This window comes from Sorex araneus, chromosome 3 (assembly GCF_027595985.1).
Source record: "Sorex araneus isolate mSorAra2 chromosome 3, mSorAra2.pri, whole genome shotgun sequence".
Lineage (NCBI taxonomy): Eukaryota > Metazoa > Chordata > Mammalia > Eulipotyphla > Soricidae > Sorex > Sorex araneus.
The window spans coordinates 74,315,724-74,339,679 of NC_073304.1; the positions used below are offsets into that span (position 1 = coordinate 74,315,724).

The 23,956-nt window shown below is 48.4% G+C and overlaps 1 protein-coding gene across 5 annotated transcripts; it reads left to right on the forward strand.

Annotated features, from left to right (window-relative positions):
* Nucleotides 1–23,715, forward strand: C3H14orf93 (chromosome 3 C14orf93 homolog). 5 transcript variants are annotated; one of them, XM_055132023.1, is made up of 8 exons: nucleotides 1–72; nucleotides 11,443–11,566; nucleotides 11,684–12,442; nucleotides 14,541–14,861; nucleotides 19,920–19,981; nucleotides 20,179–20,282; nucleotides 21,550–21,662; nucleotides 23,081–23,715. In XM_055132023.1, the coding sequence occupies exons 3-8, from the start codon at nucleotides 11,837–11,839 to the stop codon at nucleotides 23,498–23,500; spliced, it is 1,626 nt and encodes a 541-aa protein (XP_054987998.1). In that variant the 5' UTR covers nucleotides 1–72; nucleotides 11,443–11,566; nucleotides 11,684–11,836; the 3' UTR covers nucleotides 23,501–23,715. The 5 variants fall into 5 exon arrangements, with proteins under 5 accessions (XP_054987998.1, XP_004609530.2, XP_054987995.1 ...); XM_004609473.2 differs by having other exon boundaries at nucleotides 11,443–12,442; XM_055132020.1 differs by having other exon boundaries at nucleotides 49–420; nucleotides 11,443–12,442.
* Nucleotides 23,716–23,956: the final 241 nt, after the last annotated feature.

Sequence of the window (23,956 nt, forward strand, 5' to 3'; positions counted from 1 at the left end):
GTTTGCCGGCTGCGGCGCCGCGCGTCCTCCTTTTTGCACACACACGAATACAAAGAGCCATACGACCTTCGGGTATCCTTTTTCCATTTTTTTCCTCCTTAATCTTGTGTGTGTCTTCCAAAAAAATTTTTAAAAATTGAGATCTGTAGCCGTGCTGGGGTGAGGAAACTGTGGCTAAGGGGGATGTGCGCTTTTCCCCTCCCCTCCCCGTTTCTTTTTCTGTCTTCTCCTTCCTCTTTCTTTTTTTTTTTTTTTCCTGGTCAAGGTTTTAAACATACCAAGAAATTGAGCGGCCCGGATGGCCGTGTACAACAGTTTCCTGAAAGCTAGATGTATAGAGGTGTATTTTTTTTTCTTTTTCTTTTTGCGATCCCATTTTAAGAACTGGTGAATTTTTGTGGTCGAGGGCTATTTTAAAAGGTAGCTGCTTGGGAAGTTTCTATCTCTCCTGAGTGAATATCCGCCACGGGCACCGTGGAAGGAAGCGATCTTTGAGACTCCCTCGCAAAGCTGTTTGCGTGCGTTTTACACACCCTTCCCTCCCGAAACCCAACCAAGTGGCTTGAAGGTGGCAGTTGTCCCAGGCCAGAAGGTTAAAAATGTTTGGAGGTTCTACCGGAGACACTCATTTTCCCTGGGGAGGGAGGCGGGTAAAAAGCCCTTGCAGTGTGTCTTAGATTAGTTTCGTGTGTGTTTCTGGAAGCAAAGATTTTCGTCAAGGTTTCTCTGGAGGTTCTGGTCTTTGTGTATGTGTGTGTACAGTGTGTGTATATGTACCATATCAGGTTTTGTTTTCAAAAGCAATTAACCGTCGTTTTGATGTGGACCAAGTAAGCGACAGGATGTGAATTTGTTTTTCCCTTGTGATCCCCAACGTGTTCCAAACAGTTTCATGTGCAAATGAGAGTTTAGAAGAAATCCGGTGCCTTGCGTACTTTGGTTCTTTTGTTCTGTGTGCTTGTGCTGTACTTTTCTTCACTTCTAAAGGATCCTGTGTGTGAATAATTCATTGCCAGGGGACTATACGGTCCATGTGGCAACTGAGAGTAGGCAAGTTTTAAAAATCTGTGGTTCAAAGCCTTCTTTCCTGTTTTGCCTAAGTGGTTTTTATTTATTTATTTTTAAAAATTGTCTCATGTTTCTATGTACAGCTGTGTATATTTTGGCCTTTATGTCTGGTTTGGTTGGGGTGTAATTTAGAGGGGAAGTTCTACCTTGGCATTTTTATTGAGAAAATGGTCGTTTGTACTAGGTTGGGATTTGTTTGAAAAGTTCTGCAACTGGCAAAGAGGACAATAATCTAGTTAAATCCATTTCTCAAAAACTGTTCTTGGTGGTGGTGATGGGGGAGGGACCAAGGGGTGCAAAAAGCAAATAATAAACTGGAAGGGGAAGAAATGCATTTTAGTTGTCATGCGGCAGTTTTGGAGCGTCATAGAGAAAGGTCCGTGAACTAGAGGACCCAGGCTCAAAGCTCAGCGACCCCCTGTTTGAGTAGTAGTCGCATTTCAGCATTGTACTATTATCTCCTACTAAGAATCACTGGGAAATAGATTGAAATGTTTGCTGGACTGAAAGCGCAGGAAGTAGATGGGGTGATGAGGGAGAAACTGGAATGTCGTTAAGAAAAGTAGCAAGCAGGAGATTTAAAAAAAGGAATTACTGCAGAGTTCAAATTTCATTACAACAATAAGACCTCTGCATGATGATGATAATTCATTTCCATTCCTCAGCTAGGGTCCTGCCAGGGCAGTAGCTAGACGCCTAAACAAGGGGGTTTGAAATTATTTTGTAAAGGCCCAGAAATTAATCATCAAGTAGGCTGCTGGCCTTCCTGCCCCTAGCGAGTGTCCTTACTCCCATACAATGCAGGTAGACGGGTGCTGAGCCAGTGCTGCCTTAGGTGTGGATCGCTCCCTCCACAAGTTGGAACCTGCGTGGCTCCGGGACGGCCGGGTGCCAGCGACCTCCGTGATGGCGGCAGTGCGGGTGACTCGGGACGGGCGTCTCACCCCAGTCCCTTTCCGCCTCGCTGCAGAGCAGCACCTGCACGGGAAGCGCCTTCATCTGTGTTAGCTCAGTGTTTCAGAGAAGGGAGCGCTCTTCCCAGAGCGGTGCCGTCTCTGCGCCCGACTTATTCCATTTTTTTTTACCAGGGTTCATGTGCCCAAGATCCTTGCACTCATTTATTATATAGGTAGACAGATAAGCCAGAGAAAACCTCCCGCGAGTATGTCGCTGGCGTGGCCGTCCTGCCAACGCAAAATTAAGCCTAAATTCAGTTGGCTTTTCCTGGGAATCTGAGTGGACCCCCGAGATGCCACTTCTCTGAAGAGGGGAACTGCAATTGTGCTAGTGGCAGCTGAAAGGTATGGAATCAGGGCCTGCGGGAACTCAAAGCCGCCCGCCAGCAAACGTACGAAACCTTCTTGTGGCCTCTTGTGCTTATAATCGTGTACACGCCGCTTTGTCAACAGCGGGGAACTGAAAACCGAGCGAACTGCAACAACAACAGAAAAGCAAGCTAAAGATGGCGCCTGGCGGCCTTGAAAAAGCCTCGCGGTCGTGTTCCTCCCTGAAGAGGCCCCTCCCCTCCCTGCTAATTGAGTGACTGTGGATTTCAGCCAATAGCGTCCCAAGCCCTGCTCCCTCCCCGTCGTCCGGCCGCCAATCCCCGAGAGATAGGACGCGCGGGGGGCGGTGCCTGCCCTTGTGCGCGCGCCGCCGGGGTACACGGGCCGGTGCCGCTCGTCTCAGGCCCCCCGCGCGCCCTCCCTGCCGCTGAGTCAGCCGGCGCGGCGGCGCGGGGCACACGCGGTGGAACACCCCGCGGCTGCAGTGCGGCGGGAGCTCCCGCACCGCAGGAGTATGTCTGTGTGGCACGTAGCGGGCCCCGCGGCAGGCCTGCTCGACCGTGCCGCGCCCTCCGGGATCTCCCCTTTCCACCCCGGAACCTCCAGGGCACACCCTTGAAGGGTGCTCCCCGGCCGGTGTTCCCGGGCGGCTTCGAGGGTCTTGCGGAGCCCTGTGTCCCCTGCGCCATCGAGGGGGCCCTGCCGGTGCCGACTCCCGGTGCCCAGCTTGCTGTCTTTGGCGTCTGACGCTTGAGCAGCTAAGCTCGGGGTGAGGGTGGGGGTGGGGGGGCTCCTTCAGTTTCCCCAGCAGTTTAGGAAAAGTTCTTTGCGAGCGAGGCACGCCTAGATGTAAACCTACACCCGCAACGTTTCGTCCTAGCAAGTCGCGTTTTTAGCAAGTGTGTATTTAGAAGGCTGTGTCCATGCTTTTAAACCGCTTGCACTTTGACAATGCAGTTTAGGACCTCTTTCTGCCCTTGGGGGGTCTGCCTCTCCCCCCCCCCCCCCGCCACACACACACCTCTTTTTGTCTAAAAACAAGGTCTTTAATTGCAGATGGTGACTTGGGTCAGTCTTTAAAAAGTAGGAAAACGGGGGAAAAAATTAAAAAGTCAAGTAGGAAAAGTAGTTGAAGAGACCGGTATTGCGGGTAGGCGCTTTCCCTGCATACGGCTGACCTGGGTTCGGTCCCCTGAGCCTGAGGAGCAAGGAGTAAGCCCTGAGCACCGCTGGGTGTAGCCTCCAAACCAAAACAATATAAAAATAGTAAAGCGGGCCCGGGGGATGGCATAAGGGTTGAAGCGGGCGCATTTTGTGTGTGGGAACCTCAGATAGGTGCTGGCACTGCCTGATCTACGGAGCACTGAGTGGAGAGTAACCCCCGCAACGCCTATATGACCCCCAAACGGAAAAGAAAATTGTTATCTGTGGTGTGTTCACCTGGTCTGAGCTTGTTTCTCAGACCAGGATTGAGAAGTCCTCCTGAGCTGTCCTGCACGGGCTCCTGGATATTCAGGGCTGACCAGGGGCTTCCGGCAGCCACTTTCCTTTTCTCTTTTTGTGAAAGTGAAGATTATGGTCTGAATCGCTGTGCTTTCAGCAGTCACATTTCAGGGAGCCCATTGCTAGCGTGACCCTGCATGAGTTACGGGTCTCTTATAAAAACATATATCATCCCAGTGATACTATATCATACACATCTATTAAATAGTGAGAAAACTTTTTATTTTTCATATTTTGGAGGTGAACTCAGTCATGCAGAAAATTCAAACTCAGAAAAGGTAGAAAGCTAGCAAGGGAGCTGCCAAGAGTATGATATATTTAGTTCTTAAAAAATCATATGACTTGGGAGGAAAGGGATAGTTAAGATTATGGACAGTCTCACCCTGAACTGTCTGTCTAAAAAAGATGCATTTCTTTCTCTCATTCTTTTCTTCCTTCCTGCCTCTCTTTTTCTTTCGTTCTTTTTCTTTCCTTCTTTCGATCTTTCTTCATTCGCATGTATTAAAATTATGCCAATATTGAAATGACCCCAAACATACATTTATACCCGCTAAGTCCTACAACTTCCATTGTTTGTGTAGGCAACGCATCATAAGACTGAAAATGGTTTTATTGTTCAGTTCCAAAAGTTGATGATGTTTTGTAATTAGGCATGTTTTTTTTTTAGTCAATCTTAGTTTGTTTTTGCTGGGGTTGGGGGGGGGCACACCTGGTGGTCCTTAGAGCTTATTCCTGGCTCTGCACTCAGGGATCACTCTTGGCAGGATTGGGGGGGTGGGGCATTTGGTTTGCTGGGGTTTAAATCTGGTTAGCTATGTGCATTCAGGGATCACTCATGGCAGTGCTTGGGGACCATATACAGTGCCAGCAAATGAACAAGCTAGGCAAGTGCCTTAACCTTTTATTTTATCTCTCTGGTCCAGCTTTTTTGTTTTTGCCAGGCTGAGGTTTGAACCCAAGAGCCTCACACGTGCACTACCAGGGCCAGTGCACTACCTCTGAGCTAGGTCCCTGGCCCCCTCCTGTTCTTTTGTTTCTTGAACAAAAAACATGAACAAAAACATGGTTTTAAAACAAGTTAGCAGTCTGGGGCTATTGTTTTAGCCTCAGTCCTGGTAGTGCTTGAGATGGGGTGGGGAGTAGGGGGGTATGTGGTATATGGGATAAAACTCTGGACTCTGGTCTTAGTGCACTCGAAGCCTGGGCTCGAACACTGGAGCCAGATCCCCAGCCCCCATACTACTTCTTAAGGAGCATATTCACTTTTGCTAAACCCTCATTCCAGCTTGACTGTCCTCTTGTTTTTGTTTGTCAGCCCTAGCCAGTCTTTTTCAGGACATTCCATTTAGAGATGCTGTCATCGGTTGACGTGAGAAATAAATGCACATCTTCTCTGACACGCAGCTGCCTCCTCTCAACCTCCTCATTTCTGTCATTCTGTCAGTGGTCCTAGATGACCTCTAAGGTTATAATTTTTTTGCTGGGGATGGAACCCAGGGCCTCAAATGTGTGATACACAAAACATGTATTCTATCTCTTAGCTATAAACCTGGCCCAGTAATCACAAAATTGTCCCTTTTGTTTCTGGGGGGTAGAGGCCACTCCTGCTTGTGCTCAGGGGACCATGTGGTGCCGGGGATTGAACCAGGGCCTTCAGCATTCAAAGCATATGCATTCAGCCTTGTTGTTAGGTTTGGGGCCACATCCTGCAGTGCTCATACTTTTCTTTTGTTTTTGAGGCTACATATGGTTGTGTTGTGTTTAGGGTTTACTTCTGGCAATATTTAAGGGACCATCTGTGGTGCTGGGGATTAACCTCCTGTTGGCCACATGTAGAGCAAGTGCCTTAGCCATGTTGTATCTACTCAGCCCCAAGAATGATGTTTTAGGGGCTGGAGCGATAGCACAGCGGGTAGGGCCTTTGCCTTGCACGCGGCCGACCCGGGTTCGATTCCCAGCGTCCCAAATGGTCCCCTGAGCATCACCAGGAGTTAATTCCTGAGTGCAGAGCCAGGGGTAACCCCTGTGCATCGCCAGGTGTGACCCAAAAAAGCAAAAAAAAATAATGTTTTATAATTTTGTTTGTTTTGTTTATGGACCAGACTCAGTGATGCTCAGGACTTACTCCTGGCTCTGCACTCAGGAATTGCTCCCGGCAGTGCTTGGGGGACCATATGAGATGCCAGGACTTGAACCCGGGTTGGCCAAGCACAAGGCAGGTGCCCTATCTGCTGTGCTATTGCTTCAGCCCCTAGAATGATGTTTTAATATAGATAATCAATGTAATATTTTGTTCCGTTAATGTGCCCATAAATAAAGTTATGGGGATTTTGACCTTTCACTGCTATTTTGTATTGTTTTGAATTTTTAAGAAGTGCTTGGGATTAAGTCCAGGGCCTCACACTTGCAAGGCAAGTCCTTTACCACTAAGCTACATCCAAAGCCTATACATCAAGTTTTTGATTATGTGGTTTTTGTTTGTGGGCTACCTCAGCAGTACTCGGGGTAATCATGACTCAGTCTTTGGGGATTATCCCAAATGGTGCTCAGGGGAGCATACAGTGCCAGAGGTGGAACCCAGGGCTCCTGTATGCAAGACAGGTGTGTCAGCCTGTGAGCTCTCCTTGACCCTGTACAGTTTTAGTGGGATTTAGCTGTGCTCATTTGTTTGCCTATTGTCTGAGGCTGTTTTGTGCTATATTGGCAGAGTTGAGTAGTTGGACAGAAAACACAATAACTTATTCCCTTTTTTTTTTTTTTTTTTGGTTTTGGGGCCACACCCAGTGGTGCTCTGGGGACCATTTAGTGCCAAGGATTGACTGAGCCTTGGGTCTCATACAAGCAAGGCGAGCACTCATCAGATCTACATCCCTGGCCCCCTTCTCTATTGTTCTTTATATAAAAAGATTTGTAGATTTTTTTACCAAAAGTTTTCTTAACTTGGTTTTTAAAGTCCTTTCTCAACTCTTTGTATCCTGGGATAAGTTCCTTTGCTCTCGCCTTTCATAGGGACCCTGTCATTCCTGTACTGTTTGTTTTTGCATGCTTTTTTTTAAAAGCTATCCTATAACTTTATCTTATATGTTACTCAAGACTCAATTAGAAGTTTTTCTTCTACACAACCCCCTTTTCATATGATTTCATTTTGTTGATTTTTCTTGACTTTGAACTAACACCTCAGGAATTTTTCAATCTATACAATATTTTTAGGCACTTGTGTTTATTTTGCTTTGTTCTTTAGACATTCCATTCTTACGCACACTGTAAGCTTCTAGCATGTAGGAACTTTGTCTTCTTTTTGTTTGAGTACTTAGAGGTGGCAATCCATTTTGGTGACTCATTCTGAAGCGTGGCCTGACACATAAAGAATTTTTAGAAAACTTTAAGGGAAAAAAAAAACTTGTTCACCTTTTTTTTTACTGGGGACATATGTAGCTTATAAAATCAGTTTTGTTTTTTAATCACATCTACCATTTAAGTTGTTATGCTTAGGTAAATATAAGGTGAAATAATATTTCTTTGTTTCTGTGGACTCTAGCTTCTGTGTCCTTTTATTTCGATGTTTTAGAATTGTTGTTTTAGGAGCTGGAGAGATAGCACAGGGGGTAGGGCGTTTGCCTTGCACTCGGCTGACCCGGGTTCAAATCCCAGCATCCCATATGGTCCCCTGAGCACGGCCAGGGGTAATTCCTGAGTGCAGAGCCAGGAGTAACCCCTGTGCATCGCCAGGTGTGACCCCAAAAGAAAAAAAAAAGAATTGTTGTTTTAGAATTGTTGTGGACAATGGGAGGCTGGCATCTTGTCAACAATAATGTCCATGAGCTGGACTGATAGGACCGTGAGGTAGGATGTTTGCCTTACATGCGTCTGACCTAAGTTCAATACATATAGGGAACACAGTATATGTTCCCCTGAGCCCTGCCCAGAGTGATCCCTTAGCACAGAGCTAGGAATAAGCCCTGAGTACTGCCGGAGGTGGCCTCCAAACAAAAACCAAACAAGCAAATAAAATACACAAAAAGGCGATAATGTCCATAAAAAACAAAAAAAAATATTCTTGTCCACTGAACTGTCCACTTCACAGTTTTAATCAAAAGAATAATTTAAGAAAACATCTGCTTGCGGCTGGAGTGATAGCACGGCAGGTAGGGCGTTTGCTGTGCATTCGGCTGACCCAGGTTCAACTTCCAGCATCCCATATGGTCCCCCAAGCACCGCCGGGAGGAATTCCTGAATGCATGAGCCAGGAGTAACCCCTGAGCATCGCCAGGTGTGACCCAAAAAGCAAAAAAAAGAAAACATCTGTTTGTGGTGAAATGAATGTGACATTCTATTTTTATTTTCAATTTTTTTTTTGTGACATCCAGCAGTGCACTGCAGCTTCTGTGTGCTTGGGGAGTCATTCCTGGGAACAATATAGTAATGGGGATCCTGCATGCAAAGTATGTGCTAAATCTGAGCTATCTTTCTGGCCCTGAATGTGATGCTCTAAAATGGATGTAGCATTAAAAAATAAATAAATAAATAAATAAATGGATGTAGCACAAAGCAGAAAGAAATTGAGGAGCAAAGCGAACTCACAATAGTGAAATATGCTTTGCATTAAAAACTAGCAGGGTTTGGGACTGGAGTGATAGCACAGTGGGTTCGATTCCCAGCATCCCATATGGTCCCTCAAGCACCGCCGGGAGTAATTCCTGAGTGCAGAGCCAGGAGTAACCCCTGTGCATTGCTGGGTGTGACCCCCCCCCAAAAAAAAAAAAAACTAGCAGGGTTAAATATTATCCTTAGTTCACAGACAGGTTATGATAACTCAGTCAGTTGCAAACACTGTTTTCTTAGTTCCTGTCTAATTTTCATCATAGAAGGTGGTTGTTGTGTTTGGTCTTCTTTTTTTTTTTTTTAATTTTGTATCTCTACATGTTTTCTTGTAGTCTTGAATTTATTATTTCTTGGAAATCTGATATTAAATGTGGGGGGGAGTGCCCTAAGTTCTATTTCAGCCATTGTTGTTTTCTTCAAGAAATTGGGGTGAATGAAAGAAAGTTTTCAGGATTAATCGTAATAGCATTCAATTGTTTTTTTTGAGTACATTATCTGTGTGCCAGTCTTCTGTAGGTGCTTTACATATGTAGAATTGTCTCAAGAATGTTCAAAGACAGAGATCAGAACATTGGGGCACAGAATTAGAGAGATTGTACAGCTGGTAGGACACTTGGCCTTGCAAGCTGCCAACCCTAGTTTTGATCCCTGAAATCCCATGTGGTCCCCCAAGGAGTCGCACAAAAACAAATGTGACTGAGATAAGTGAATAAACTGCCCAAGTACATGTAGCTACTAAGTGTTTCAGCAGAATGAGAAGCCCCTCTGAGCCCCACTCTTCCCCACTTCTGATTCACTGCTATTTTCGACTGAAACAACTGGCAGGTCTAAAGGCCTTTGTAGGGAAGAGTAGTGAATAGGCTGACTGCAGTAGTTGGTACCCAAAAGGATACTTAGCCTGTATCCCAATTGGATGCATTTATTTTTCTCCTGAGGAGATGGGGTTGGGCCACACCCAGTGGTATTCAGGAACTATTTCTGGTTCTGTGTTCAGGAGTAACATCTGGCAGTGCTCTAGGGACCCCACAGGTGGTACTGGTGCTAGGGATTCCAAATGGGGTTGGCTGCAAGCGAGGCACATGGCTTAACCCCTGTACTCTCTCTTTGGCCCTTGTATTTATTCATTTATTCAAATGAGAGGTTTGAACTACACCCCATGGTGCTCTTGGCTCTGTGCTCAGGAATCATTCCTGGTGGTGTTCAGAGGGTTGCCTGCAGTGCAGGGGATCAAACCGATGCCTCTTCATTTCTGGGTTTGCAGATATTGAGCTCAGCTGGCAAGCGTTTGTGTATCACTCTCTACAAAATACTGTTGTTTTGGTTTTTCTCACAATATCCCTATTTCAAGCTAAACTCCTTGCATGATGTCCATTAAGAGAGAGAGAGCGAGAGGGAGAGAGGGAGGAGGAAGAGAGAAATTAAAACCCCGCAGGAGCAGTATAGACCCTTATTTAGGAAGGAAAATGATATTTAAATGATTCATTCATAAATTGACATAGGAATCGCTTCGTGCTTTCCTTTAACCTTTAGTTTTAATTTGGCTTTAACCTTTAGTTTGAGGTTTAGCCGTGCCTTCCAGTGACTCTAATGACAGAGAAGCTGTAAATGGATTTGAGTTAAGTTCCTGCAAGAAGTGAGTATCTAGCACACACAAAAAAAACATTTCTTAGATATAAGGATAGAAAGAGCAAATTAAAGACGATTCTTTAATAACCAAATGTAATTAAAGTGCATTGTCAGATTTATGTTTCAGCACCTTAGAGGCATTGATATTGTCTGTTTCTGAAATGGGATTGCTGGTTTAAAAAAACACACACTCACGCACGCACCCCAATCTCAATATATAGGAAATTCTTTTCTCCTTTTAATTGTGGTATTAGGATATAATTTACAGAATAAGATAGAAACCTATCTCTTGAGGAAATTATAAACACACTTAGGAGTTTGTCACTTACAGAGCTGCAGGCAGAAGGATCCTTTTTTCTTTAATCAAGTATCATTTAGAAAATGACAATAGGAAGTTATATAAACCAACCTTCCCACCCCTCTTCCCTCCTCCCCCTGGAGTAGTTTGGTTGCTTAATTACAGTGATTCAAAAGAAGCAGTTTGGTTGGCCACTGGTGTTCTGTCCTTTCCTTTTTTGGATTCTGGCCATGTGGACAAAGTGGCAGCACACAGCTATTTTGACATTCCTGTTGCGCCTGGCTCCACCCTCAGGGAGACTGAGAGTGGAGATGAGGGCCCAGAGGTGATTCTCTGGGTTGCCAGCTAGAGAATTCCCAGCAGAGATGGCGACCCAGGTGCAGAATGTAGCGAGCAAGGGGTTCGTGCAGCCCCAACTCACCAAAGTTCAGGCCTCCCACCCAGCATTTCATTTCCTTTCCCTCTCCATCCTGAACCTTCCTGATGGAACAGAGACTGGTGACACGTGGAAGGCAGCAGTGAGCGCTGTATTCCTTTGACTGCATCTGCATGGAAATTATAGAGAGGGTGGAACCACGGTTCTTTAGGCCAACAAAAAGTGGTATCAGTCAAAAGGAAAAAAAGATTAAACACTAGATTGAAAGTAGCAATGAATGGAATCTACTGTCTTCCTCCGACCTTGAAAAAGATAGATAACTTTTCTGTATTCTCTTCTCTGGACCTGAGTGATAAGTGTTTCTTAGAACTGTTGTGTGCATGAGATAACCTAAGCGAAGTGTTCTGAACTCATTAAAGAATTGCTAGAGAGGAATAGGAGCGATACTACAGCGGGCCAGGCTTTGGCCTTGCACTGTGCACCCCTTTCGGTCCCCTGAGCCCCACCATAGGCGAACTGTGAGTGCAGAGCCAGGAGTAAGTGCTGAGCCCCGCCAGGTGTGGCCCACAGACAACACAGCAAAACAAACAAGAGTGATGTCAAGGACGTAAGATGCAATAGTGTGATTGACAGTAAAGGCAGCGATATCTACATTTTCTTCCTTAATCTTCTGATCTTTCCAGATGCCGACGGGTGTTTTGAGGGTCCCGTCTCCGCGTTGGTGGGGTGTTCCGTGCTTGGGGGCAGGGAGAATGCCCTCTGCCCTCTGAGACTGCTCATCAGAAAGGCACCCACGCTTCCAGTCGGGTGAGTGTGACACTCGCCACACGCCGTGCTGGGGAGGCGCAGGACCTGCAGGTTGAGGGGAGACCGCCATGGACCGCCTGCTCCCTCACTACCTGCCCGTCTGCTGGCCCTGACCAGCTCCTGTGGTCACCGTCCATGAGAAAGCCAGTGAGGGAGCCAGACCAGCGCTTGCCGCCCAACTCCAGACGCCCAGGCGGGGGAGGACCCCCGTAGGAGCCATCCAGCAGCAGCAGGACCCCTGTCTCGGCATTCTGCAGGCGCTCCCCAGCCATGTCCTTCAGCGCTACCATCCTCTTCTCCCCGCCCAGCGGCAGCGAGGCCCGGTGCTGTTGCTGTGCTTGCAAGAGCGAGGCCAGCAGCGGGGGCAGCTCGGGGTCGCAGGGCGGGAACCCCCCGGGCGGCACCCCCATCACCGTCACGGGACACGGCCTCGCCGTGCAGAGCTCCGAGCAGCTGCTGCACATCATCTACCAGCGCGTGGACAAGGCCGTGGGCCTGGCCGAGGCCGCTCTGGGTCTGGCCAAGGCCAACAACGAACTGTTGAAAAGACTCCAGGAGGAAGTGGGGGAGCTGAAGCAAGGGAAAGCTCCGGCCCCCGAGGAAGAGGGGGACGAGCGGGCCCACCATGGATCCCCGCTGGACGAGCCCGGGCCGCTCAAGGAGAGCCCCGGGGCTCCCTGCAAGGCCGCGTCCACGGTGGAGGAGGAGTGTGACAGTGTGGGCAGCGGCGTCCAGGTGGTCATCGAGGAGCTGAGGCAGCTGGGGGCAGCCTCAGCCGTAGGGCCAGGACCTCTGGGCTTCCCCGGTGCCCAGAGGGACCTGCGTCTCCCTGGGTGCCCTCTGGCTGCCAGCGACGGACCCCCACTGCTCAATTCTGTGAGTACTACGCTGCGCGCCCAGAGCAGTGTCCAGCTGCCCCATGTGGTTCCTGGCCTTCCTGTCTCCTCTCGCTTCCCTCCTCCCTTCCCAAAAAGCTCTCTTTTGGTTGCATTTGTGAGAAATCAGAACAGTCTCAAGTTTCCTGGAGCCTCGGGCAGAGCAGGCACCCCGGTTTTCTGCTGGCATTGTCAGCCCCGTTGGCAGGAGGGCCTTTCTGAGGTGCGCAGCCAGAGGCAGAGGGGGCCCTTCCCGCCCTCGCCCGCGCTCTGCACAGCACCTTCTCCTCCGCAGCTGCCTCCGTGCACCATGGGCTCTGCCTCTCCTGGCGAGAGCGCCTGCTGTGCACAGACGGCTCATTCATATTTGATCACGGGCCCTCTGCTTGCCAAGAGGAACTCAGCACAGAGAGATGGGGGGTGTCGGGGAGACAGACAGAGGTGCGGAGGGACAGGGAAGGGTGAGGTGAGAGGGAGCAGAGAAAGATGACAGAAGGCAGGTGTAGGGAGGGATGGAGGCCAGCAGGAGTGAAGGGTTGAGGGAGGAGAAAAGGCCCCGGAGGAAGGTGACTCTCAATGGCAAGAGCATGTATAAGGGAGGGAGAGTGAGAACAGGAAGGAGAGTGGGAGGGATGGAGAGGGAAGGAGACAGGGAGGAGAGGGAATGAACAGTGGGGTCACAAGTAAGAGAGGGACATGGAGGCAGGAAGAGGGACTCGGCCTTAGCAGATTTTGCGAGCAGGAAAAGACTTAGAAATCCACTGTGCTATTTCAGTTCCTTTCTGCTCAGGGCCATGTGAGCAGGAACATCCTGAGTGAGTGAAAAACTGCCGAACATTGCACATGGAATTATGGAAAGGAGATGGAGCAATGAGAGAGATCCTAGGGATGGGGAACTACCAGATACATTGGCACTTGAGAGCCGGCGGGAGGTCTGTCGGCCTCCCTCTGTCCTCTCTGTGCCAGGGCCAGACACCTAGTGATGAGCAGAGGGGGCAGGGGTCACCCCACCCCAGAGTTAAGTTCCTGCAAGGAGTATCTTCTTGCCATCTGCTGAGCCTGAGAAATGAACGTGTGGCCTCCCCAGGCCCCTGCAGCCAACCGCTGAGTGGATCATGTCACTGTTGGTCCCCCAGACTGTGCAGGCCAGGACGGGGTGGTCCAGGGTGGCAGAGGAGCAAGTGCGATGGAGGGAGGCAGTAGGGTGCCAGGGCATAGCAGTGCCCTGAGCTGTGGTTCTTTCAGGCAGGGAAGGCTTCCAAGCCGACAGGATGGAATTAGATTTCACAGCGCAGAAAGCAGCTCGCAGGTCTATAAATCTCAGTCTCCTCCCCCGCTTCTGTGTGTGTGTGTGTGTGTGTGTGTGTGTGTGTCTATATATGTGTGTGTGTGTTTTTTCTTTCCCACTTTCACTGTTTTGTTTTCTTCGCTGCAGAACCCCACCCCCACCTTCCTTCTCTCTCTCTTCCTCCCACCTTCCTTCCCCTGTTCTGTATGTCCTTGAGTGAGGGCACAGGCAGGCAAAGTGGATGTCAGAGCTGATGGTTGAGCAGGGTGGGCTGGGATCAAGGTGAGAGGGCGCTGGGCTGGCCCGCAGAGGCAGGGGGCAGCGGGCAGTGCTGACCTCCCTAGAGGCTCCCTGACTGGATCTCTCTCCTTAGTCCCCTATTTTTCTCCCATTGGCACCTCTCCACTGTTGCTTACTACACTACCCTTGGATTTTCTTGTTCTTTCTCTTGCCCGGTTTTCCTTCTCATCGCTTCCTCCCCTAATCCTTTCAGACAAAACACTTACCTGGCTACATTTCTTATACCCGAGAGCAAACCGTAAACGACTTCTCATAAACAGAGCATCAGAAACAGGCCTTGTCCTTGTAATCACTCCTGAGGATAAGCGTCCGACATGAGGAACCCTGTGCACACAAAGTGTTTACCAGACTCCCTCAGGAGACTCAGGTTAAACAAGCCACCGGCCTCTAGAGACTTCGAGAGATCCCCCCCCTGCTCTCTGCGCTGCTTACGGCCTTTAGCCGAAGAATGATGGTTGGTGTTCCCCTCAGCCTGGCGAGGCTAATGGGCTGTTCTCTTTTACATTCTCAGTTGGTGGATGACTATGTGGCCTCTGAGGGCACAGTGCAGCGAGTGCTGGTCCCTGCTTATGCCAAGCAGCTCTCGCCGGCCACCCAGCTGGCCATCCAGCGGGCCACCTCAGAGACGGGGCCCGAAAATGGCGCCAAGCTGGTGGTGCCTCGCCCCGAGGACATGCTCACTGCTGCTGCTGTGCTGGACGGTGCCTTGGAAGAGTCAGGCCCTGGGGCACCCGGGGACCTGAGACACTCTCTCGGGTTCGCCATGTCCCCCTGCAGGAACAGAGTGAGTGGGCAGAAGAACGCCAGGCGCAAGCGGGATCTCGTACTGTCTGTGAGTGAACCCAGTTTCTATCAGTTTCTCAAAAGGGGGCTGTAGCGAGAGCACAGCGGCTTGGGTTTGCCTTGCATGCAGCCAACTGAGGTTCAGTCCTCTGCATCTCATAGGGTCCCCTGAGCGCTGCCAGGAGTAATTCCTGAGCACAGAGCCAGGAGTAACCCCTGAGCATTGCTGGGTTGCCCCCCCCACCCCCAAAAAAGAGGCTTATCATTGATCTGGAGGGATGAGTGGAGTGCGGGTTGATTTGAATTTCCAGTGTTGAGTGAATAGAATTCTCTGAGTCCTGCTGGAGTGGGAGGGGTGCGGAGTGGGGTAACAGATTATTTCATAGACCTAGAAGGAGAAGGAAGTCGCTTTGCGCTCAGGGGAACTGCTTCTAGATTTTTCCACATAGACTGGTATCTTCCTTTTAAAGAGAAGGGAGTTAGACCCCATCCCTCACTTGTCTGATAATCCTGACTGGAAGATCTTGGAAGGACTGAGCAGACTGACTACCTGGGGTGCTAAGGAAACAGTGAGTTTATTAGCCAGTTTCCCAGGTACCCTGGAAATAAAGTCAGGTTGTCCGGAGGCAGACCAATCCCCAAAGATGCACCAAGACCCTCAGCTCAGTTTCTAAGATTTAGAGACATCAGTGATCCCAAAAGTTTTAGACCAGAAAAGTATTGGCCTAAACCAGTTGTCAGAAACCTTCAAGTGGCTTGAAACTGTTGGGACATCACTGAACATCCTAAGCACAGAATCCTCCCAAACCCCACCAGTCATTAGCCTACAATGTTCATAATGTGAGAGATCCTCACTGAAGGGGGTCATAGTTCCTCAAATCAACTTGGTGCGGGAGCCGGAGTGATAGGGTGTTTCACCTATACAGTGGATAGGGTGTTTGTCTTGCACACGGCCGATCTGGGTTCAATACCTGGCATCCCATAGGGTCCCCCAAGCACTGCCAGGAGTAATTCCTGAGTGCAGAGCCAGGAGTAATCCCTGAGCATCGCTGGGTATGACCCAAAAAGAAAAAAAAAATCAACTTGGTGCTTGGTAATAACTTTCTGATAACCATGGGGGTGTATTTTATCCAAACAATGTTTATATAAATGCTATAGGTTTCTATTCTCTAGATAATGGCTTACATCAATTAAGTCACTTGAGGATTTAACCTAAATTTATCATCAGGCTATATAGTGAATGAAGTCACTTGAGAGTTTAATCATCTAAATATCATCGTACCATAGTTTTTGGTGGTACAGTTTTAGTTTTGGGGACATACTCCTGAGCACCACTGGTTGCATCCTAAAACCAAAGCCTGGTGGTGCTCAGGGAACTATATGTGGTGCTGGGGATAGAACTGGGGTTGGCATGATGCAAGGCAAGTGCCTCCCCTCCTGTACTATCTCTCCAGCTTCCCACTGTTTTTGTTACAGTCTAAGTAAATATTTAAGTCAACTGATTACCTTATATATGCCCTTTTATGGTGGTCACACCTAGAGGCACTTGGGGGCTAATCCTGGACCTGCGCTCAGGGATCATTCCTGGAAGTACCCGGGGACCATATGACATACTAGGGATTGAAGTGGGCTTGGGCACATGCCTTAGCCCTTAATTCTCTGTCTTTTATCTCTTATTTATTTGGGGGAGGCCACTCTCTGCAGTGCTGGGGGTTACTCCCTCCGACTATATGCCCCAGTGGTGCTCAGGGGACCATATGGTGCCAGGGATCAAACCTGGGCCTCCTGCGCACCAAGCATGTGCTCAGCCTATTGAATTCTCTCTACAGCCTTATTCATTCTTTACTTAGTTTTTTTTTTGTTTTGTTTTGTTTTTTGCTTTTGGGTCATACCCGGTGATGCACAGGGGTTACTCCTGGCTTTGCACTCAGGAATTACTCCTGGCATTGCTTGGGGGACCATATGGGATGCTGGGGATCGAACCTGGGTCAGCTGTGTGCAAGGCAAATGCCCTACCCGCTGTGCTATCGCTCCAGCCCTAATTTTTTTCTTTTTCTTTTCTGTTTTTCCAAGAGATCCTGCTCTTACTCTCCTTTTTTAAAAAATGAGGGATTTTCATCGAAGGATTCTTTGTTTCCTTAGGAAGGGAGACACCATTCGTAATCGGTGCCAACTTGTTTCTAACTTTCATTGAGACATATACCTAGAACATATATCTACAACATCATAGTGTTTAAATCATGACTGCAGGGTAGCAAACATAATTTGCATAAAAATCAAGATTTTTCATCAGTTTCATTGCTCTCCTGCTTACCGACTTTAGTGAGAGGTCGCATGTGGAGACCGGGTTCCTCCTAACCTTGGGAGAGGTGGTGGATCCGGCAGATAATTGTGCTGTTCGGGCTGAGAAAGGTTTAAAATGTTCATGTAACTGACGGTGGATTGAGAGGAAGAGGGATCATTGCAGATCTTCACTACCCAACCTTTAGCCCTGGGAAGGAATCTGAGAGGCCCTTCAGTCTGCTGAGGCCTCTGTGGATTACAGCTGGGATCCAAAAGGATCAAACTGAAACTCTTCATTTCTTGGAATGCTGCTGATTCTAGCTATCCATTGGGGAAGTCTAGTTATTTTTAGCTCGCTCAGGAGGTAGGTGAGCCAGCAGCCTTTACAGTCTTAACACTTATTATTGTCCAGAGTATTTTCCCTGTCTACTTCAAGCCCAGTTTGATTTTTATCAGCAGATCTCTCCAGAGGCACTTGAATTGGAAGCTGTGCCTGTCTCCCCACTCACACCCCCCCACCTCCTATTAAATTTTCCCTGTAACTCAAATTCTTTCTGGAACAATAACCTTTCTACTGTAATTCCTTTAGTTTGGACTTCTCAGAGGTAATATAGCAATTATAAAATATGAAGCTACAATAATAATGGTCCTTTTTATAGAGTGGAGACCCATCAGAAAAGCTTACTTTCCGACATTATAGGGTTAGTCTCAGTCAGCCATGGTGGTAGGTGGAAATTGGAGTAAGGTCGATTTGGGGATTTTTGAAGATGAAGTCTTAATACGAGTCTGAGTCCATCAATTTGAGGCTGGACAACTTCTGGTGACTGAGGGAACTTGAGCTGAAAATAAAGTCAGAAACAACAAATATATCTATAATCGGGAAAAAACGTAAACTCCCGAATTAAAGTTCAAGGAAGCACAGTGCCCGTAGTAATTCATGTGAAAAATGGATTTAAATGGACTACATATTCACATGTGTATTAACAGTGTGACATTGGGATTGGGACAGGACTGCTAAGAAACATTACATCATCTTGGGTTCCACTCCCAGTTTCTCTAGGAGGTATAATGCTCCCTTTGGCCAACCCCAGCTGATAATCAGGCCCATCCCAGGTCTCACTTTGTTTGAGGGACCCTGATAGACCAGAGCTCCCTTCAGTTCTGTGAGGAGCCTGGAACCCCCTGAGGGGTGCCTGAAGGACACGTTGTTTAGATGGGAGAGCACTTAGGGGTGCACAAAAACTGCCTTCAAATATTTCAGGTATGAAATGATCAAAATGGTGCTGGAAATTTTGTGCAAGAAACATACCAGGGGCTGGAGCAATAGCACATCAGGTAGGGCATTTGCCTTGCACGTAGCTGACCCGGGTTCGATTCCCAGCATCCCATATCGGTCCCCTGAGCACCGCCAGGGGTGGTTCCTGAGTGCAGAGCCAGGAGTAACCCCTGTGCATTGTCGGGTGTGACCCAAAAAGAAAAAGAAAACAACAAAACCATACCAGTAACAGTTTTAGGAAACACAGTGTTTAAAAATCAGACAAATGAAAAATCTATTTTTTTTTTCTTTTTTGGGCCACATCTGATGTGGTGGTCAGGGGTCACTCCTGGCTCTATGCTCAGGGATAACTCCTGGTGGGGCTTGGGGCACCGTTTGAGGTGCTGAGGATGAACCCAGGTTGATTTATGCAAGGCAGGCACCCTACCTGTTGTACTATCGCTCTGGCCCTGCAGAGGGACACTTTTATTGGGAGCAGGGCAGGCGGGTATGGGCCACACCTGGCAGTCCTCAGGGCTTACTTCTGGCTCTTTGCTCAGGGGTCACCACTCCTGGCAGTGCTCGGAGAGGTCATACATGGTGCCAGGATTCTAATTAAGGTCAGCAAGTGCCTTAACCTCTGTACTTACTATCTCTCCAGCCTCAGTAACTTTTAGAACAGTTGGCGCGGTTTAGCAGTAGGAAAAGCTGATGCAAAAACTAGTGAGAAGCCAAGGATGGGGCTCAGTGATAAATGACATACTTTGTATGTGTGTGGCCATGGGTTGAATCCCCAGCACCACAGAACTCACTAAACCTTGTGAGAATCATTGTTAAAGGGTTGTCAGCAAGGTTGACAATCTGTTAGACCACATGAACAGGAGGGAGGACCAGAGACTCTAAGGTGCTTTTTCCTTCATATTTCTGTTTTAGGGGTGTGTTTTTCAGACCCCCAAAGGTGTAAGTAACCCTGAGATTTGTGGTAATGTGCAAAGTAATACACATACACACACACATATGTATGTCATCGATGTCACGAGAAAATTTTGGAGGATATTTTTATATTAAAAGAAATATAGGGGATGTAGCTCAGTGACAGAAAATTTTGGAGGATATTTTTATACTAAAAGAAATATAGGGGATGTAGCTTTAGTGCCAGGGTTTGATCCCAGGCACTAAAAAAACAAGAGAAAGAAAAGTAGCTATATTATAAAGAAAATGTTAAGACCTTCACTAAATGTCCCCTTGCACAAGCCCTGGCGTGTACCTGTTTTGCTGTTAGATATGCCCTTGCTTTTAGGAATATGTTTGAGACTCTCTTCACCGGTGATCATAATCTCCAGAAACACAAGTAAAAGTAGGAATGATTCTGGAACCTTGACGTGACATGATTAACGGGGAGTCCCCCCTTAGAAACACTGACTTGGCTCATCTCTCTGGCCAAGAAAGGTGATTGATAGGAATGGTGCTAGGTTCTTGGGGCATAGCTCAGGCAGTTCGGTCAGGCCTAGGCAGGTTCCCTCTTCTCCACTCCTGGCTTGATTCTGTGTTTGTTTTTTTCCCCCCTAGAAATTGGTCCACAATGTGCATAACCACATCACCAATGACAAGCGATTCAATGGGTCTGAAAGGTATGGCCGGATCCCGAGGGACCTTACCTAAGAGAAGGAAGCAGAGGGGGCTGTCAAGACACTGATCTCAGGCCGCCCCTCATGTCTTCTCATAGGCCATGGAGGAATTCCTGCCGAGATGATTAGTGCTGGGAATCTGTTTGTCTCGCTCTTTAAATGTTGACCGCCTTTATTCACTTTTTTCCTCTTTGCGTCAGCATCAAGTCCTCTTGGAATATTTCAGTAGTGAAGTTCCTTCTGGAGAAGCTCAAGCAGGAGCTGGTGACCAGTCCCCACAATTACACTGATAAGGAGCTGAAAGGTGAGAAAACGAAGCCAGCTCCCATCACAGCCTTTCTCCGCTCCCTGCTCTTGGCCACAGGGGAGGAATAATGATGATTTAGGTGGTTTTGAAAATAGTGCACTTAAAAAAAAAAATCTTTTGGCTGTTTTCACCTACTGTAGTCACAGGATTATCAGGATTATCTCTAATTGGCTTTTATTTCCCTACTCAGATCCAAAATGGAAATGGGAGGGGGAAAGGCTAGGATAGTATCACATGTGACGTTCCTTCAGAGCCTGCATCTAGGGTATTCTGAAAAGAAGGTCAGAATACTAATACAAGCTGCCCTTTTGTGCCAAAATATTAGATCCTTCATTTCTACTCTTTTCCCTGCTGCCATATGGGCATTTGCCTTGCACGCGGCTGAGCAGGTTTGATTCCTCCGTCCCTCTCAGAGAGCCCGGCAAGCTACCAAGAGTATCCCACCCACACGGCAGAGCCTGGCAAGCTACCTGTGGTGTATTCAATATGCCAAAAACCGTAACAAGTCTCACAATGGAGACGTTACTGATGCCTGCTCGATCAAATTGATGAGCAACGGGATGACAGTGATGACTATATGTAGCACACTCTGAAGCACTGATAAAGTTTCTGTTGGGCCAGGAATGTTGCTCAATGGTAAAATACTTGTCTTGCATGTGTAAGGCCCTGGATTTGAGCCTTGCACCATAAGGAAGGAAGGAAGGAGGGAAAGATAAAAGGAAGGAAGGAACATAAGAAGGAAGGAAGGAGGGGCTGGAGTGATAGCATAGCGGGTAGAGCGTTTGCCTTGCACGCGGCCAACCGGGGTTCAAATCCCAGCATCCCATATGGTCCCCTGAGCACTTCCAGGAGTAATTCCTGAGTGCAGAGCCAGGAGTAACCCTGTGCATCGCCAGGTGTGACCCAAAAACCAAAAAAAAAAAAAAAAAAGAAGAAGGAAGGAAGGAACATAAGGAAGGAAGGAAGGAAGGAAGGAAGGAAGGAAGGAAGGAAGGAAGGAAGGAAGGAAGGAAGGAAGGAAGGAAGGAAGGAAGGAAAGGGAGGAAGGAAGTCAAGCTTCTGATACTTGTAATTCAGTATTAACAGAGTAGAAAGGGGTAGGATTAACTGGGAGGGGAGCAGTTACAGAGGCAAGGATATGGAAGAAAGAATTGGAGACAGGTGAATAAAGAGAGCCAGGCCAAAGGGGAGTGAACATTGTTGGTGGGTAATGGGTACCCAGAAAGCCTGTCATCTAAATAGTGATTCTTACCCTCCCACCCAGGAGCCTGTGTCGCCTACTTCCTTACCAAGAGGCGTGAGTACCGCAACTCCCTGAACCCCTTTAAAGGCCTAAAGGAAAAAGAGGAGAAGAAACTTCGAAGTCGCAGATACCGGGTAGGTTTCTAGACTTTCCTTTCTGGATGCTGAACTCTAAACCTCAGGGCCAGAGTCAGCTGCCTGGTTTAAAGTACTTGTCTGGGAAGTATAAGGCCTGGAATTTGGTTTTGGATTTTTTTTGGGGGGTGGGGGTGGGGAGGAATGGGGGAGAACCCCCCCTAAGCAGTGCTTAGGGGACCAGTGAGGTCCTGCCAACAATTCTCGACTGACCAGGCGGACAGTTCTGTGCACGGGCCAGAGGATGTGGTTGCTGCTTGGGCCTGCAGTGTTGGGTCTGCAAGCAAGTGCCCTGACCTGCACTCTCTCTCTCTCCTCTGGGGTTTACTTTTTTTCTTTTTACTATTTGGACCACACCTAGTGATGCTTAGAGAGTACTCCTGACGCTGCACTCAGGAATCACTCCTGGCGGTGCTCAGCACACCAGGGGATGCTGCGGGTTGAACTGGGTCTGCTGTGTGCGAGGCAGGTACCCTACCTGCTGTGCTGTCACTCCGGCCTGGCTTTATTTTTTTTTTTAAAAAAACTTTATTTTCTTTTGTAATTTAATTCTTGTCTGGGAGACTACCGTGTGTGGTGCTCCAGAGTTACTCTCAGCTCAGTGCTGAGGGATGCTCCCAAGAGTGCTTGGGGGACCAATGCCGTTCTGGGGGTTGAATCCAGACCTTCAGCGTGCAAAGCCCATGCTTAGCCCATTGAGCTCTCTCCCTAAAGGTGTTGAAATTTGAACCCTTGTGCTGTACTGGGGTGATCTTGACAGTCCCATGGTATAGGATTCTGACATGAAAGGGTTGGAAGATGGTTGAGTTATGGGGAGAGGGCAGGCTTGTAGTAGAGTGGGTACTTGGGCGCTTGCAGTGTACACAGTTCGATCCCCAGTACCCCATAGGGTCCCCTGAGTACTGCCAGGAATGATCCCTGAGTATGGAGTCAGGAGTAAGTCCTAAACACCTCTGGGGCGGTACACTGGGTAGCATTTGCCTTGCACAAAGTGGACCCAAGTTCTATCCCCAGAACTACATATGATCCCTGAGCACCTCTGGGTATGGCCCCAAAACAAACAAAAAAGATTAAGGGTCAGTGAGAGCTGTGAGCTCAGTCTCTTATTCCACCGTGTGCACCAAGGTGGTCCCCATAGCCCCACTCTTTGGGCTCCGCCAGGAAGGATAAGAACAATCCACACTCCTAGCCCTGGGAACCCATAGTACCAGGGCCAAAGCATATGCCATCCGAAAATAAGGTTACAAGCTAGGAACATAGCAGAGAAGCGGGAGGAGGAAGAGGTGGGTGGGCGGGTTTCAGGACTTGGAGTCTGGGCTCTCTCAGCACAGACTTTACACAGCTTTCCTCCCACCTAAGCCCTTGCCTCAGACCTAACCCCTGGATTGTTTCTTGTCCCAATCTCTCTCCTATCCAAGCTCTTTGCCAACCGGTCCAGTATCATGAGGCATTTCGGACCCGAGGACCAGCGCCTGTGGAAGGACGTGACGGAAGAGCTGATGTCGGACGAGGAGGACAGTCTGAATGAGCCAGGAGTGTGGGTGGCGCGGCCGCCCCGATTCCGGGCCCAGCGCCTCACAGAGCTCTGCTACCACCTGGACGCCAACTCGAAACACGGCACGAAGGCCAACCGCGTGTACGGGCCTCCCTCAGACCGACTGCCTTCGGCTGAGGCCCAGCTTCTCCCACCAGAACTCTATAATCCTAATTTCCAAGAAGAAGAAGATGAGGGAGGTGAAGAGAACGTACCCATCTCCCCATCTTTTGACTCCCCCCACAAAACCTGCTGTCCCGACTTGAACTCCTTCATTGAAATCAAGGTGGAGAAGGACGAGTGAGACCTGTGACCCCACCCAGTGGCGTGCCGTCCTGGCCTCACATGGTGGCTGCTGTGGTCTGAGAAAGGAGCTCTGCCTCTCCTCATACCCCATGCAGGTGGGAGCCGGCAGTGCTGGTGGGATGAAAGGGGGATTTGAAAAAAAAAAAAAGGAGAAAATAAAGGATTTATCTGGAAGAGAGAAAACTCCCCCTGCTGTGAATGACAAACCAGAAAATGCTTCTTATTCTTAAGAATAAACAGTGCCAGGGCTGGAGTGATAGCACAGCGGGTAGGGCATTTGCCTTGCACATGGCCGACCCGGGTTTAAATCCCAGCATCCCATATGGTTCCCTGAGCACCGCCAGGGGTGACTCCTGAGTGCATGAGCCAGGAGTGACCCCTGTGCATTGCTGGGTGTGACCCAAAAAGCAAAAAATAAATAAATAAACAGTGCCTCAGAGGAGCCTGACATGAG